The 18044-nt window shown below is 39.4% G+C and overlaps 1 protein-coding gene across 11 annotated transcripts in view; it reads right to left on the minus strand.

Moving 5' to 3' along the window:
- Positions 1–18044, minus strand: part of myt1la (myelin transcription factor 1-like, a) — an 86510-nt gene that overhangs the window by 7615 nt on the left and 60851 nt on the right. For 5 of the 11 annotated variants that reach the window (XM_040017110.1, XM_040017111.1, XM_040017103.1 and 2 more), the window contains 10 exons: positions 16964–17187; positions 15185–15468; positions 12906–13154; positions 6911–7062; positions 3845–3913; positions 3397–3459; positions 3194–3277; positions 1217–1438; positions 898–989; positions 609–712 (listed from right to left, as the gene is read on the minus strand). In XM_040017110.1, coding sequence (XP_039873044.1) covers positions 609–712; positions 898–989; positions 1217–1438; positions 3194–3277; positions 3397–3459; positions 3845–3913; positions 6911–7062; positions 12906–13154; positions 15185–15468; positions 16964–17187 — 1543 coding nt within the window. The remainder of the gene's footprint in view (positions 1–608; positions 713–897; positions 990–1216; positions 1439–3193; positions 3278–3396; positions 3460–3844; positions 3914–6910; positions 7063–12905; positions 13155–15184; positions 15469–16963; positions 17188–18044) is intronic. The other 6 variants (XM_040017113.1, XM_040017107.1, XM_040017114.1 and 3 more) reach the window with 4 other exon arrangements.

An 18044-nucleotide genomic window follows, 5' to 3' on the forward strand; every position in this document is an offset into this window, starting at 1 on the left:
CAGGTAAAGTAGGAAAGTCTTGCAGATGAAGGAAGATGCAGATGTTATGTCTGTGCAGGTTCTCAGTCATCCAAGTCACATAACATCTGCATCTTCCTTCATCTTAGGATTTTAAAATGGACCAAGAGGCTTCTTCAATTCTAAACATTTTTTAGAACTAACATTGATCTTCAACAAACTTAAAGAAGTTCTCTTCAACCTCTTAAAAAGCATGTGAAACCAAGCAAGATGGCTGCTGAGGGCAGGATTTTCTTATGAAAGTATTTTTTATGAATGCCAAAAGTTCCTCTAACCCTTTCGGATTAAAAGTCTGAGTGCAGTTAAGGTGCAAGATTTATTCTTTGCAAAAATTATTAGAAGAAAAAGAAAACATTGAAGGTTTTCATGAACTTAAAAAACAGCATCATTTTCAAATAATCAAATAATTAAAATATCGAGTAGAAATTTTTTTTGTCAAATAATGTGACAAAAACATTTCTACTGGAAATAGCAGCTTACTGGGACACCTTTATCTCTGTCTATTACAGGACAGTCTAGTTTCTTACCCAACTAGTGTCTTACGTATTTATTCGTATTTATGTTACATTAACAAACAGAGACCATCTTACTTGTGTCCTCAGTTTTATCATGTCTGACTCCACTTGACTGTTGGACTCATTCAGGTCTTTGATTTCTTCATCCAGCTGTTTGATTTCTTCATCGTTCTCGATACCTGAAACAAAAAAACCCAAAAAGATCCATCTCCCCTGACTTAACGGTCAAAGCAGCATTACCGCATTTTATCACATGTAAAATGTCTAATATAAGGAAATTAGTTTTTTTCACTCTTTCAGATATATAATAATATATATAATAATTCACTTAGGTTAAAGCTTCTTCTGTTTCTTGAGCTCTGACCTTTGCTTGCTCTTTGTTTGATTGTCAACATTTCCACGCCACTCATCCTGGCTTTCTTCATGGCTGAGGTGGCGCGGGGACAACCGGAGAGACTGGAAAAAACAATAAACCAAATGTTTCTCCAAGTTAAAAAATGTATCTTATTTTTGCATAGATAACGTCATACAAATCGCTGCCTTATTTGAAAAACGATGACCAAAAGCCAACAGCATGTACAGCAGGAGGAGAGGACCTGAATATTGGTCATTATTTACCCCCAAAATTGTATAAAAAAGTTGGAACTGATGACAAACTTTGTTTAAAGTAAGAAAGATCTTACCTCCGGTGGGTCAGGAAGCTCCCACTGACGTGCCCTGAGCCATCACAGCCCGGGGTCGGGCAGGTCATGCCATCTGTCTTGCCAGATTTCCAGACAAACTGCGAGCCATTGACGTAGCTGTCCTTTTGCCTCTTTGCCGCAAGGGGACAGCCTGATGCACTGCGATGAGAAGCGTACTTCCCTGTCACATGACCCTGACCATCACAACCCGGCACTGGACACCTGAGAAACAAGTGTAAAGGTCTCCGTTTGCTTTTCAAAAAAAAAATTAAAACACTCCACAGTTCTAACCTGAAGTGAAGTCTTGTCACCTCCAAAAAGCTTTAGTTTAAGAAAAGACTAACGCAGCCAGCCACGCTAACCATCATCAGCTCTTTGATCAGCTGGACAGAAACACTTTGCTTTAGAAACTGTCCACAGCACTCCATAGGACTCTTGATGAATGGGGGAGGACATTGAGTCACGACTCACTTCCTCATCTACAATCCTCCCCCACCCTTCCAAGGCCTCAAGGCCACAGCAGCGTAACGATGAGCAGGACAAACGCCTATCACCTCCTCAGCTTCCAGACACTCAGCTCTGCCTCCTGCATCCCAAAACGCCCTTCGCTGTGACATTTGGGCTGATTAGAATGAGCCGAGCGTCCACAGGCCGCTCCCCAGCCGAGCTCAGGTTAAGCTTAATTATGATTCTACTGTTAATGATGATGGTGGATGGAACAGAGGCGGCGGCGGCAGCTGGCTACAGACTGACACAAGCTGAACTTTAGATTATTCACAAGGTCGTATTGGCTTAGCATTATGGCTCGGCTTTAACACAAATGTCAAAGGCTCACTAGCGCTAACCTTTATTGGACTTGGTCTGCTGGGAGCCGGAGGTGGAGTGCAGCACTGACCGCGGCTCCCCGCTTTTGCAATATTCTTTGCAAAAGTTAGAAAGGTCAGTCTACATAGGCAGCATTTTAAGAGAGGGATGATGGATGAACCTGTCATTAACAAAGTGCTTTGACCTTGATGCAAAAAAAATGCATAATAATGGGACCTGGAATGTGCTTTTAAGAGGCAACGAAACAAGTCAGTCCTTCCTCTTTGCTGATGATTTGAAAAGTCTAACTGATGCACCTTCTCTCTTTTACTAGAAAAGTTGTCAAAAGATAAGAATCCTGTTCTACCTGTTTAAAATACACGGCAACAGTTTAACCTGTTATTTTAATTCTTCATATATCCATTAGCATGTGCAGCAATCCTCCACAACACCTCCAAAGTCCCCAGATCCCAATCCCACCGACCTCACCAACAAACCTGCACAACCCAAAGAATGCCCCCCTCAGAGTTTGACATCACTAAATGTTTTGTTCTCTCTGACTTATTGTATTTTTTGGCAAGGTGTTGTTTCAAAGATTTATTCTCTTAAAATCCAATATCTGCCTTAAAATAATTATTTTACATTTAAGAGAGGAACATAAAGATGCTGATGAGCATGAATAAAACCAACAGCAACAAAAAAACTTTTAAGTGAAACTAGAATTTGCTTTTCTAAAGCGCTGTTATTGTTCTATAAGCTTTAATATAGTGGTAGGATCTAAAAAACAGGACACCTAAGCCCTGTATTTGTGGACCTTACATAAAATCTATGAGCAACATCTCAGTTACTGGTCTGAAATCTGTTTTTTTTTTTACTTGTTCTTTGCTTTGTCTCAGACAGTTTAACAACACCAGGGAAGAAGCTGATAAAATATGGCAAAAACTGTCTCATACATCATAGGAAAATATTTAAGAAGTGCATTCACTTTAAATGAATGCACAACCTTGAATCTAGCCAGATATTTAAATGTCTCAATGACAGAGCTTTGGTAGTTTTTTGAGTGGCACTGTCTTTGCCCCTCATTTTGCTTGGGTTTACTTTTAATCTTAGACCTGACACTTTCCAATATTCTCAATATTAAGGCTGTGACATATCTCCAAAATATCTCCTTACTTGATTGGCTCCTGATCGTCTTTGTCCTCTTTGCTGTGGAGGATTTTTATGCCACTTTTCTTGGCTCGTGGACAACCGGAGAGACTGCAGAACAGAAAAATTACTTAAAACATGTGCGTTCAGTGAAGCATGGTTTACTGTTGCTGTTTGTTTGTCTGTGATTTCATGCACGCAGTTGTATATTATACTCTTTACGAATGTACCTCCTGTGGGAGGCATAGTTTCCAGTGATGTGTCCAGATCCATCACAGCCGGGCGTTGGACACCTGAGGAGTAAATACAAGATCAAACAACTGTATTATCACATAATGGTTCCTGTGTCGAAAAAAAAAATGAAAGACTACATCCACAAAAATGTTTTCTTTTTCCGTGAATGTCTGACATCAGACACTCGCAGTTCTCACAAATCAATTACAGTAACACATTAGAGTGGTACCCAAAGCAAGACAGGAAGAAATGGCTTTAGGAAAACCGATGACGGATGAACCAGAGAAGAGCGGGCTCTAAATTCAACCATAGAAAAAGTTACACACTTTTAAATGAAAGGACACTGAATGGACAGCAGTCGATATTTTTAACATCCTTTCCTTCCCACACTTTCCACTCTGCTGAGAACAACACACCAGTGATACACTGATCCAGTTGACTCACTTGAGTTCTTGTGAGTTAGTGGTCATCATCCCGCGGATGTTCTTGTCGGCCAGCTGACAGCTTGACAACCTGCAGGAGGAGAAGAGCCACTATTACTTTAACACCACCGACAGTTTTACAAACATGCTCTCATCCCAGGGCCACACATAATGTGGTTTTCTCCGACGATGGCTGTGTCTCACTGTTACACACAAGAGTTATTTTTCTTTTCTTTTTAGCAACAGTGCCTTGTTGGACTGGCTGCAGGAACATTGGCCACTGTGACATAAAGATCCTGTTTTACAGACCTATGACAAGCACCTAGGTGGTGCTGGTGAAACTCACCACCAGCATTGTGGCAGCACTGTGCTACTCGTGCCAGGTGTCGTTAACATTTGTCATCTTTTGTATTTTGTGTCTGTCCTGCTTATTGTTTGTGGGTTCCTCTGGTTGCTCCACTAAATCTGGGGTCTCTTCCTGTTAAAGGGCAGTTCTTCCTCACTACTGTTGCCAATCAGTCACTTACAGGGGATTGCCTGACTGATGAGCTTCTCACTATACTGTAAGGCCTTTACTTGGAAAAATGAACTCCATAAGCCAAAGGCTTACTAGCCAGGATACCAAGATTTGTGCTTCCTTTAGAAATTTGAGTTTTACAGTTTGTTTGATTTCTAAGTCATTAGTTGGGTTTAAGTTCAACCATTTGGTTACAAAAACAGCACACAAAAGCACAAGAAAAAGGACTTGGATCTGACAAACACCTTCCTTCCCAAAGACCAAACACCTTCTGCTAAAGACGTTTGATTACTTGATTATTTGATTTGATGACTCTTCTCACCGTTGAGGTCTGGGAAGCGCTTCCGCTCCCTTAATGCCAAAACAGAGAGAATGAGGAGGAGCTTCTTCCCCCAGGCTATTCGGACCCTGAACCAGGTGTAGGACTGGACTCTCCCACACACATTACATCACTATAAGACTGGACTCTCACACACATCACATCACCACACGCACTCTGGTTTTTCTTTATGCACACTTCCTATAATTTATAATCTTTATAATCTCTTTCTGCTATTTGCACATTTTTTACTGTAAATTTCTAAGTTAATTTGTAAATTTTTGTAGTAACCTGTAAATTGTAAATACTGTAAAACCTTTTTTTCTGTCATTCAATGGTCGGGCATTGCACAGCTACAAGCATTTCACCCCCATGTCATACTGTGTATGGTTGTGTGTGTGTGACAAATAAAATTTGAATTTGAATTTGATTGCAAGGAACAAGAAGAAAGTGCATCATTTGTTTGGAAAACAATAGCCTTACTTATGGTCAGTGAACAAAACAGTGGAGCTAACATACACTTCATAGACAGAAGTCCTCTTTCTTGACGGTGTTATGTTAACTGATGGCTGATGATTTTTTTTGATGATGAAGTAACTGGTTTAGGAAAAAGATCGGGATTTGGGACAAAACACTATTCTTCACACCAAACATGATGAGTCAGGAGTAACAGTCAAATTGTGTCCCAAATTCTGAATGAAAGTAATCTGATTACATGTAGTTTTATACTATGGGTTAAGCTGTTCAGCCTTTTGAAGATGCCAATGTTCACATTTTTGACGGGAAGCCAGATGGTTTGAAAGCAGTGTAAAAGAGACCATCCATGTCCACTGTGATTGTCCATCACTGAACAGAGGAGGTGGCTTACGACACCAACTGTGGAGTCTTAAGATCCTTTCCCAGGTGCCAGGTGACCTCTATAGGTCACATGGTAGAATGAGGTTAGGTCGTAGTTTCACCCTAAACCCTGGTGGTAATGACCCATGCCGTTTTTCACACCTTGGCTCATCTGCTCCCCACTATGGTTTACATACCTGCGACTCTTAACTTAAAGAAGTCCAGTCGCTTCCGTCCAAGCTCGTTAGACTCTGATGACAAAGAATCTTTTTTTTTTTGAATGTACCATGTTTCCACATTTTACAATCCAAAGTGTGGAAATACTAAAATCTCTACGAGAATTAATTTTTTTCTTTAAAATTTTTGAATTGAAAGAAACTTGAAGTTGCTGAAACAGGTCAAATAACATCTAAGCGGAAGTAAAACGTAAACTTTGCAGCGCAGAAGTGATGAGCCTCTGTAGGGAACGATTAGGCTAAACACGCATAGCAGAGATTTTCTCTGTCCTCACATGAATCCTGCTTCACTCATGCAAAAAATTCACAGCCTGAAGTCTTACTTATTTTGTTTGTTGGTTGTTATGCAGTCTTCAAAGTAATTAACCAGATCAATTAAGGGAAACTGCTCTGGGATGATTTTGATGTCTGACCCTCCTCCAACTCAGACGCCTGCCTCATAGTCAAGAGTTTCAGATTTTATTTGCTTACACGAGCGCCCGTGACACAAGCTGATGAAAGCAAAAACAATTTGGCCAGTTGCCCAAACCCCAAAGAAAAGGCTCGATCAGGACACATGCTATGCATAGCAAAGAAGCGAAGCAAGCTCCTCCACAGTTACTTGTTTATATCACACACATCTCCTGATACGTGTGCGCTGTGAAGTGTCTGCACTTATTGAGCTACAGTGAGGGGAAAAGCAATATATCAATAAAAAATGATGAGAACTATTTTTTTTTCTTTTGGCCTGTGAATTCCTGTCATTAATAATCCTGAGCTGTTAGCCTTTGTCTTATTGGCTCTTCGGCAGCTGGCGACAGAAGATGGTGCGAACGCCTGTGTCACATCTGATGAAGCCTCTCAACGAGATCAGAAACACCATGGAGACTAAAACGCGCACTAATGTGCCGATCTCCGTTTCTAAATTTACAAGGTTGCTAATTAGTTTCGTTCCCGCTTCAAACTCGTGCTGTTTGTCTTTGCTATCTGCTGATGTTTCAGGGTTATGTCTATATTTATGTACTTTTGTAAGACTGCTGCACCATCAATTTAATGAGACAGGAAAGTGAAGTGACATATAGTGCATAGTGAACCTCAGCTGCCTTTGACTGAGGGTTTCTCGCCATCCTTCGACCTGAACGTGAGAGTGTTTGGCTCAGAGGCTGCTGGGTAACAGCGTGCAGCAGTCAGATTACTTACGTGATGAGCTCCTTCTTGCTCTCCTTGCAGGGCAGGTATTTGTGGTGTTTGGGGCTGGGCATGGTCACCTCGGCCGGGTAGTGCTGCTCGTCCAGCAGCTCCTGGAAGGGATCCAGCTCGTCGCTCTGGTGTAAGGACGAGAAATAAGCCGACTACAGCGCGTCACTAAAAGCTCTTCGTTTACAAATTTACACAAACTTCACAACACATTCCCATTTCAAACACAGGAGACAACAAGGTTATGTGAAAACAGCATTATCAGGTAATGTTAGGTTTTCCTTAGTCAAAGATAATGTTATCCTCAGTGAAACAGTCGTTAGATTCCCTGTAACATTAATTAGACATTCCTCATGTCTGAACACATCGCTATGATATAGTAAATTAATTTGTGTTCCATAACAACTTTAGAAGTAATTAAAATAAATTAAAAAGTCAGAATTAAAAGAACATTTTAATTTACTGAAATAAAAAATAACTACAGATGGAAACGAAGAGGGTAATATGTAAAGAAATAACATTAAAAAGTCAGACATTAAGTTTGTGAATTTAATGTCAGAATGTATAAATCTTCTATGTCATCTCACAGAATATGTGCTATTGTCATTCATATATGTACGTTTCCTGTCGTAAGTAAGAATATTACCCTCCACTGTAGTTTAGCTGATTTTAACCCACAACAGGGCTTCATCTCATTTATGTAAAAAAAAAAAAAATCAATATGTCACAAAGTGAAAACTTTTTAGGTGTTATCCAAAATGTTACAATCTGAAAGTTTTAAAGGCTAACTTATAAAAATGTGCAGATTACAACATGTGCGTTATATATAAAACAGTTAAAACCAGGATTAGGAGAGAAAAAAATGACTGGAACGATTCTCACATTAGTTACACACAACACATTTATCTCAAAAATTCAGAAGAAAACCTGATTCATTCTACATGAGTTGAATAAAATATGGAGTGTTTCCTTACATTAAGTTTAAAAAAATATTCTAGAATCCTCAGGAATGTATTTGGTATATAGATCTAAAAAAGTGCATTATAATCAGTGTTTTAGAAAACATTTGGCCTTTTTTTAGAACCTCATAAATCAGCGTAGTGTGTCAGTGCCCAGAGAGCTACCAAGCATAAGGTCTAAAAACATACATATAGGCTGTTTACACATAAACAGCCTAAATGTACCTACAGGTTTGTTATATAGCTGTGCTTTATGTATATGTATATTATGGTTTTTTTCTCTGTGTGGTGGAACATTTTTAAACATATTGATATAAATTTAATTTTAAGAAACAAATTATAAACATACCAGGGAATTATTGTGGACATAAATCTAGTGCTTTGGCATTTATGTGTGTACGAATAACTAATAAGAAGAGCCTGATTTATAGCATTTAGGCCCTTTTTAATGTAGCTGTATGAGTCATATCAATTTAGTGTCCCTGAAGTTCTGGTCATAATAAGCAGATCTGTACTGGTTGCCAGATGATTTCCAGATAAACGTGTTCCCAGCACAGGTGTCAGAGACGTGTCTCTCTGCTTGTTAACCAGGTCGAGCTTCTTTCTGCAGCAGTTTGTGAACAAAAAGCTTTTGTGGCTCTAAGAACACTGCAGTCTGCTCTGCAGTCCACACAACACACCTCCTCAGTCGGGAGCAGAAATCGTTGTGGACTGTCTGGAGAAAATCCCATCAGACGCCTCGCTCTGGGCTCCGGCCTCCTCTGCAATGTCGTGCTTCATTAACAAACGCAATTACTCTCCTGATTAAAACCTTTCACTCCAGCGCTCTAAATCCAACGAGGCAAATGTAGCAATTTGCTGCATGGGTTGCTCTGTGTGATATCAGATCTGTGAGGATTTAAAGCGTGCCGATGATCTATCGTGTTTTACTTATGTATTAGTGCTGTAATTCAGTATTTTAATGCACCGTGTGTGAGCTCCTGAAGCGTTCATTTAGTCTGAACCATGCAGTGCTGCTTCTGGCCACATGGGAGCGCACTGAGCCTTCCGGAGAGCCTGTCTGCATCCACCCTATCAGCCAGGGTTATTTATCAAACTGCACAGAGAAATTTGAACTTGCATGAGATAAAAATGGAAATTCTTGACTTTTACTCCCCAGAAACTTTAGATTAAAACCCATTTATCAAACTTATTTTGTCTCTGTTCACTTAGATCTTAGATTAGTGTTGCAGTGCACTGACAACGTGGATGGACTGTAACGGCTGTGATGAATAGCTGTAACCCTATTTATGCTTGTATTGCATCACAACTTTTTGTTCTAAAAGACTAAAGCCGATTGATCCTTTTGTTCCGTGCCACATTGTAAGATTTTCTCTGATCTATCGCATCTCCGCAGCACGAACGACTTCCCTTTTATGTGTGTAATATAAAGTTAATTTCACAGTAGTGTATTAAAGACTGGTAACACAATAACAACAATCTTCATAAATGGAAAGTGGATAATTAATTCAACTTTACAGGTTTTTAATATTTAATATATCTAATATTATAGATATTAGATTATATATTAGATGCTGACTTGCTTAAAATAGTCAGATCTTGTTTTTTTATTTACTTATTTTTTAGGAGGCCACACCAAGGAGCTGGATAAAAAAAAAAAAGAAGAAGAAGAAGTATATTTTCAAAATAAAAGACCCAGTTTCTGCAGACCAAGCAGTAACCTCCAGAGCTGAAAAACGAAGCCAGTGCAGAGGCACCAAAACTGCAGTTCCTCTAATGGCCACTTGAGGCTGACTCTGAAAGTGTATCATTCCCCAGACTCTCATGTTAATATCTCCAACTTTACAGCAGTAATAAGTATCTTTCCCCCTCCATATCAGTGCTTAAAAAAAAAAAAATCATTCATCCAACTGTATAACGGAGTTAGGGGCGTCGCCATCTTCAGTGACAGGTGCTCTGACACAGCTGCCAGGCCATTACTCAGATCAATAAATTGGACTTCTCTGCCATGTTTAACAATAAAGTCCATTTTGTTTCTATATAACATTTTAAAAAGGAGTTTTATTTTGAAAGTTTAACTTATTCTTTATCCCATTCTTGTGTCTGACTTTCTGTCCTCCTCATCTGCTCTTCGCATGTCAAAGATTCACCAAAATAGACACATGATTATAAGAACAGCAACACAAACTAAACAACATTTGATGCCCCGAGAAATACAAATGAAACTTTTATCACCAAAAATAATATCTAAAAAAACTGATGCATTGTGCAATATCTACTTTAAAAAAAAAACGAAATAATTAATTATTAATGTTTTATTAACGATTACAGTTTATATGTGATGGTTACTATAAAGTGTTATTTAAAGGCTTAAAAAAAGACACAGCTCGACTTTAAAGTTTAAATTACTTATGCTTTGGCAGAATAACATCACTGAGGTAACTCAGCAGCTAACAGCAATAAAGCTCTGTTTCTTTGTTTTCACTCATACTCTTGGCTGTAAATCTCTTGTGTGAGATGTGTGATGGCGTTTCTTCTTTTATATGATTTTGCAATCTCTCTCTTCAGCGGTCTTTCTTTATTATTCTTTTGTTGAACTGTGTCTGTTTGGTGGCTCCAGGGTGAGGGGTGAACAGCAGAAACTGAGCGGCGATGTACAATTTTGGCAAGCACCATCGTTCTGTGCCATTTCAATGCCTTGGGTTGGTGAAGAAGTGCATGCAAACATAATAAACCCTTCCAAACTCACAAAATTTCCTCTTGCGTATGTAAAGTGATGCAAAAATTATGCGTAACAATCGGCAACCAGAAGTACACCCTCGCAAAAAATAAGCCCAGAACTTCTCTATGGCCCTTTCTGCTTTGCACCGCAGAATAAGGATTCCCTTCTAACAGCTTATAAACTATGATCATCTTCTAATCTATGCATGAACACATAATATAAACTCTGGGTTCCTTAAATCTCTCAATTTCATGCTTGAAATTATCCTTACTTTGCACGATTAGGGGCCTAAATAAATCTTAAATCAAGTGCTTAAAACCCTTAATCATAACTGTAAGGGCAGAGAGTGCAGCAAGAGCAACATTTAGAGCTTTAGCGTGGCCTAAAAAATATTTAACTTCCACCTCTTCAGGTTACTTATTCAAAGTACTTGTCACCTTAATCCTAAAATGAAAAATTCAAGGTGTCTCTGCCTCCATATCATTAAATATTTTAAGTTTTAATCAAGCATACTGTAGTACAGAAATTACTCTCTACATTAGTTTGTGTCAGTGTAAATATTAATCTGCTCCCTGCTGCGTTTCTATATAAACTACTTAGAGTGGTGCAGAACCTCCTGTAAAGACGAGTCCTGCAAGCTGTGTAATAATCTGCCGCAACACTAAATACACCAAACTCTAGTCTTCTTTGCTGCATTTAAATCAGTAGATTTTAAATATGTAGTGTAGATGCTGCTAATGTGATCAGCGATTCTGAAAAGTATTTTGCAGAACTTCAGATAACAGTTATTTTGAAAGCCAGCAAATTCCTCATAACTGGTTTATAATTTCCGATGAAGGCTCTTTGAATGAAGTATATCAGTTGGTACAAATAAATCTAATTTTTTATTTCCTACAAGTCACATAATTTCAAATGAGTTGCTTAAGTAATTTGGTCTGTAAATCAGTGCAGGTCAGCTCAACATCTACAACAAGCTAACAAAGTTTTAACAAAGGCTGCATTTTTTATTTGAGTTTATTAAAGTTAACCTATATATATATATAACCTACGCCCATTTTACACATGGCCAAAGTTTGAAATGATGATGTCAGTGTATGTGCAAGTAGTCCCTTTGAGCTGAAAGCTCAGGATTTCTACTGCTCTAAACAACCAGTTTGAAATGTTTTTTTCTACTCTTGGCTCTGTATGATGTCATTGGGAGGGGTTATCCTTATATGGGCATCTAATGGCAAAGGCACACTAGTAAACCTCCTTGTGATTGTAAGTATTTCTTTGCCACAGCTACTACAGAGCCTCAGGGTGTTGCACACTCAACCTCTGGGTGACCACTTTCAACTGCAAGCAGATGTCACAGATTCAGTATCGTTTAATCACCATACTACACTACGTCACTATTTGTAGAGGAATATCTGAATTTGCATCCACCCGTCGATTTTATTCCACTATTCCACCGCAGCGAAGGCTAAAGGAAGGAGCTAAAAACGCTTTTTTCATAGAGGCTATGACAAAAAGCTAGAAAAAGGCTGTAAGGCTCATTTTGATCTGTGACTTATGCAAAGCTACTCTAAAAAGTAAAATAATAAAAAGCATCAAGTTGTAAAAGGGCATCATAGTCTATTTAACGATATCAGTGAATCGGGAGACCTCTTGTGAGGAAACAATAACAGAAAATAAACTCAACAGTGTCAGGACTTTTTAATCGCCCTATAATAAAAAGTCAGTATTTATAGGAAACTTTAAAATACCTACAAAAACACACCTTCCACCAAGGCCCATGACCTATTTTAATGAAATATGTTTAGACGTGCTTTGTCAGTGCTCTTCTTTTCAACCAAGTTTCATGAAATTTCACTTGGCAGATTTTGAAAAACCTTGCAGGCAGACAAACAGCATCAAAAACACACATTCGAACAGCACTGCAAATAAAACATTTTAAATTGAACGCATCCCAAAAAAAAAAAATAATAATAATAATTTCTGGAAACATCGTCATAACAGAAATGTATTCTAACTATGAACATTTAGGTGTTAATGTGCTTTTATATTATATTTATATTATATTGTGTTGTATTAAATACTGTATTTTATATTATAGTAGCTTTATAATATGTGCAAACTGTGATTTCTGAGGTTTTGTTCATAACATCCAAATGATAAGTTCTAGAAGTAAAAGTATCATGTCAGAGTTGTTTGTATGTATAATTAATGCATTCATTAACTATATAAGCTGTAATAACATCATGTTGTATTTAACCTCATTCTCATAATGCTCATTCTAAGCTCTGTACGTGTTGCACAGTGTAGACCTTCCCGTTACCTCTTTGTGGTCTTGCTCGTCTCCTAAACGTTTGATCTTGTTGCAGTCGACGGGCAGGTCCCAGCAGTCGGTGTCGCTCAGCTGGTAGCAGCGGCTGCTGAGCAGAGCCTGCCGCTGGGGAGACATCGGCTGCAGCGGGGTTAACACCGTCCCGCTGCCCTCAGGGCCACCTGGCTGACCAGCCACATCCACCGCCCCGCTGTCATCCAGATCGCCAACTGGACTCTGAAGAGCAAAGGAATCTGAATACTGGTGAGGTATTCAGAGGGCTTATTTTTGTTATGTGATTATTGTTGCTTTTTTTCAAAAAGCTTATTTTATCATTTCTAACAAGTTCTCAGGAGGTTACAGGCTAGTATACACACAGTCTCGGTCACAGAGGTTTTAAATGTTTTCAGTCTTCAGGTCATTCAAAAAGCTGCTGCCAAACCAGAAGACCTGTGTAAACCCTTCTCCATACTAGACTCCTGCTCTGCTGGCATCCAGTTACATTTCCTAGACTTGCAGGTGATGCTTAAATGTGATGCTACTTTTCTACTACTTTTGATTTGTTTCTTTTTTGCACCTTTACTTTTACTATCACTGCACTCTAACTGTTATCTTACTATATGCTAGCCTAAATGATTTTATTCTATTTGTATCAACAGTAATGCCCATAATTATTCGTACTCCTGTGAGATCTTTTACATGAAAGCTCAGGGGTGAAATTTTGCCTTTATTCAGTTTATTGTAGTTGTGATAGAATGTTCCAGATGCATGTTGATTTTACACAATGGGCATAACAATAAAAATACTAATACTTATAATAATTTGTACATGCTGTCCAAAATGATTCATACTCTTCACCTGCCTCAATATTAGGATTATTGTTTCTTTACAGTGTAGGTATTTTAGGTATTTTCAGCAATGTTAGGCAAGAAATCCATGTCGATTTCTAGAAAAGTCCAGAAGCCGAGAAGCTGAGGGGAGCTGGTAAAAATGCTGCCAGTTCATGGTCAGCACTAGAATGTGCTATGAGTAAGAACTAAGTGAGGAGCTCCGGTCACGTATTTTGATTGTTGTCAAGGATGCCATGGACTACAAAGCCATATCCAAATGATTCCAGGTCCCTGTACCCACAGAGCATCATTAACAAGAACAAGATATTCCACACAGTCAAGAACCTGAAGAGACATTGTAGAAAGCCCAAAGTTACACGCCATCTGGGAAGAAGTGTGTTATGGGAGGCCAGCAGTAACCCACACATCACAACTAAGACTATTCTACAAAATCTGAGCAACACCAGAACACAGATTTCAAGAAGATACAGCAGCAAACACTATCCAAGGGGGCTTTTCATGGACAGTGACCACTCCTCCAACACAGGCACACACAAGCTCATCTAGTTTCTGTAGCTCTGTGACAGAGCTACGATTTTGGTTGTCAGTGTTATGGTCAGATGGGAACTCTTCAGCCACAGAGATGTGGCTTTTGTTTGGTGGAAAAAATGTGAAGCATTCACCCAGAAAACACAGTCTCACTGGTCAAACACTGAGGCGGGAATATCACAGTCTGCGGTCACTTTTCCACAGATGGACCCAGATGAACCTTTTAAAAGCTGAAGGAATCATTAAAATCATTCATCCAGCATTCTTGGGCAGCATGGACCATCTAACCAGATTACAGTCCAAAAACATATGGCTTAATTAGTAAAGGAACAATTTGCGGACAACAATCTAAATATTTTTGAATGGCCAAGCCAGCGCACCAGCCTGAATTTCTGGAGAGAACTAAAGACCAAGATCATGGCAAAGAAACCCTCAAACCTTGAGGACCTGGAGAAGTTCACCAAAATCATTGTGGAGACGTGTAGAAATATATTCAACTGCATAAAGTACTTGGAGGCTGCAGCTACAAATAAAGGCTACAGAGAAAGAGTATGAATAATTCTGGAGATGAGATTTTTTGAGAAATCAGTCAAATATAATATAAATATAAATAGTTAAAAATATCGAACATCGATTTGAATGTTCTTCTCATAGCCTTATGTCGCCTTTTTTATAAAATGGTGAAAGAATAAATTTGATGTGTCAATAATATATCTTAAAACCCAAAAGTCCGACACGGGTATGAAGAATTTTAGGCAAAATTACATTTAGATATGTCTTCCTAATGCTCCTCTCTGAGTTGCGCTCTCTAGACAAAGCTGCCTTGTCTTATTTTCCCCACTCCTGCCATTGTTTAGGGATGTGATGTAATAAGGCAGGCATCCCATTTTTACTTGCACCGCCTCAGATTACCTGTGTCAGCAGGTCCTGGGGTTTCCCTCCCAGAGCGTGCGGGAGCTCCCGGCACCGTGTCGACAAGTTAAGGATGGCCGTGGCCGCCATGTGGGCCGCCTCCATGTCGTGGGTGTAGTCAAAGCTACTCTTACTGCAGGTGCTGCTGGCGCTGCTTCCACCTCCACCGCCTCCCCCTCCTCCTCCACCTCCTCCTCCTCCACAGCTCAGGCTGCTGCTGCTGCTGGGAGCGTAGCTGCTGGTCGTACTGCTGGCCGGGCTGGACGTCTTACAGTAGCGCTTAGCTGCAGGGGTGCACACAAGTATGGCTGATTTGTTAGGCTGATGCTGGCTTTTGGCCAAGCTGTTCAGCAGATGGGTTTTTTGCACGGGGTTTAAAATTGCAGAGAGATCCTCTAGCTTTTAAGAATATGCAATAAAAAAGACAGACTGGTGAGGGGAAAGAGCGAGAGAAACAGATTGAAATTTAAGGCTTTCTAGGATTAAGTGGGGAAACAATGAATTGACCAGAACAAGAATCCACTCCAAACTAAAATTCAAACAAGCTCAGTGCCTGAGATTGTTGAAGTTGTTCAACTTTTTTGGTCACTTTGCCAAAATCAGAGCTCGTAAATCAAGATAACATATCTTAAGACTGTTCCTGCCTCAGCACTGAATTGAAAATGCTTTGGACTGGATGTCTACATCTGATTTTTATTTGGAACAAATTCTAAGAACTGCAGCATTTCCTTCTTTGTGAGTAACATTCGCTAAAAAAAAAAAAGAATACAATGCCCAGCTGTCCCAGAAAATAACTGACCTTTTTTTTTAAAAAGTAACTACTTACAATATTTGTATCTTCAGTATGTAAAAATGGACCCACAGGAACAATAAGCAAAGTATTTAGAGGCCATTTTTGGTCTGTTTAAAGGATTTGCTGCCAGCTAGAAAACATATATGAACACCAGCCTTATGCGTTAAATAGGGAGACATAGAGTCATTCAACATAAGACAGAGAAACAGATGTTTGGGCAAAGCCAGAGAAAGACGCTGCGTGGTGGTGAATCCGGCCTCAGCAGGCTGGAACGATGCTGATGGAGGGAAGAATGGTGGAAAGGAGGGAGGCAGGGAGGGAGTCGTGACAGAGGGGAGCTCAGACACCTCGTCTAAAAATCTCCCTCCTGCCTGCTTCTCACTAATGGCTCCCAGCCAAAGAAACAGGGCTCGCCTCCATTATCTCTCCTGTTTCACAATCCCTCCATCTGTACCTCCTCCCTCCCTCCATCCCTCCATCCTCTGCTCAGAGGAGGCAGGCTCTTAGCTTGGCATTTCCATAACTCTGCTCCAGCCATGTGGAGAGGCCGAAAACATCAGTGTTTTTAGCTCTATAACAAAGAGAAGACAAGCAGCACAGAGCATGTGTCGTTGTCCACGTTATAATGCTTTTAACATCGGATACAAAATGTTCTCCTCAGAACAGGAAAATGAATAGTAATCCCTAAGAGTGGGATCATCTGGAAGGTTTCTTTTTCCTTTCAAACAAACAAAAAAAGGAATCACAATAAGCCTGACCATGGTTTTTACGGTGATTTTGAATTTACCTATAATAAATTTTTTAGACACATGGATCCATCATTAACTCAAATAAATATCTCCAATATTCTTCAAAAGGTAAGAAGAATGTCAGACCCCGTACAAACAAAAGACGCAAATCACCAATCAAAATATACGATAAATTGTTGTCACATGATCTAAATGTGGGACCTATGATTTGCAATTGTGTATGTTAATTCTTCTCACCGTCGAATCCCTTCGGGGAAGTGTCTCGTCCGTGGTGGTGGGACTTGGTCGTCAGACCTCTCTTTCCGTAGCTGCCGTGTTGGGCATCATAGCCGCCATAGTCATAGCTGGTCTTGGAGTATTTCTCCAGCTCCTTCGCCAAGTTGGATCGTGGCGTGCTGGTGGGAACATTGTTTTTGTAGCCATACTCAGGAATCTCCAGCTGCTTCACAAAACACATTGGTCTGAAAGGCAGCCAGAGGGTAAATAAGGCTGGGATCGAACTTCACTGCACCATTTAGCATCCCTACTTCGGATTAAAAAGTGGATTTTTTTTATATTTGTTTCGTTTTTTCAAAGAACTAATAACAGTCTGTGTTATTTACCTTTACGCCAAAAAATTGGCTGCACCATTCAGCATCCCTAAAAAACTTCGAATGGTAATTAGTGGAAGAAGATGGTGAGTTTCTGTTTTGTGGAAGAATATTTAAGCCCAGCTTTTTATTTAGTTGCTAGCTGACATCCTTTCAGCTTTCAGTACATTCTGTTTAAGAAAGGCAACATATATTCCCAGATTGCCTTACAACTCAGAAATATACCAGGAAATTGTTAAACCATTTTGCATCATCAAATAGAAAACAATGAAGGTTTTCTTTGTTATGGAATATTTTGCAAGTCTCAAGCTTAAAGACACTATTAAGCTTGCCCCGATCATTTAAGGTGGTGCGAGATGCTCTCCATCAAAATAAGTGCAAACTTTTAGTAATAAAATTTTTTGTTTGTATTTGCTAATTATTCACAGGATAGTTTTTGATTCCAGAATTCCCACCATATCTGAACTAGTCACACATGTGGTTGAATGTACTAGTGACCTGCACCTAGATATAATGAGGATTACTAGTTGTTCTGCATCCCCAGTTCCTTATGTTTGATATGATCTGGAGCTGTATGTGTGGGAATTTCATTGCACCATTCAACATCCCAGATATAAAAATTCCCCAAAGAAAAAAAAATGCTTCCATAACATACCATATTCAGAGTTCAGTGAGCAATTCGGCATCCCTTGCTAAGCTATCAGAATTCAAAATATGCTGCTTTACTG

Source organism: Simochromis diagramma, unplaced genomic scaffold (assembly GCF_900408965.1).
Source record: "Simochromis diagramma unplaced genomic scaffold, fSimDia1.1 OVJJ01000802.1, whole genome shotgun sequence".
NCBI classification, from domain to species: Eukaryota; Metazoa; Chordata; class Actinopteri; order Cichliformes; family Cichlidae; genus Simochromis; species Simochromis diagramma.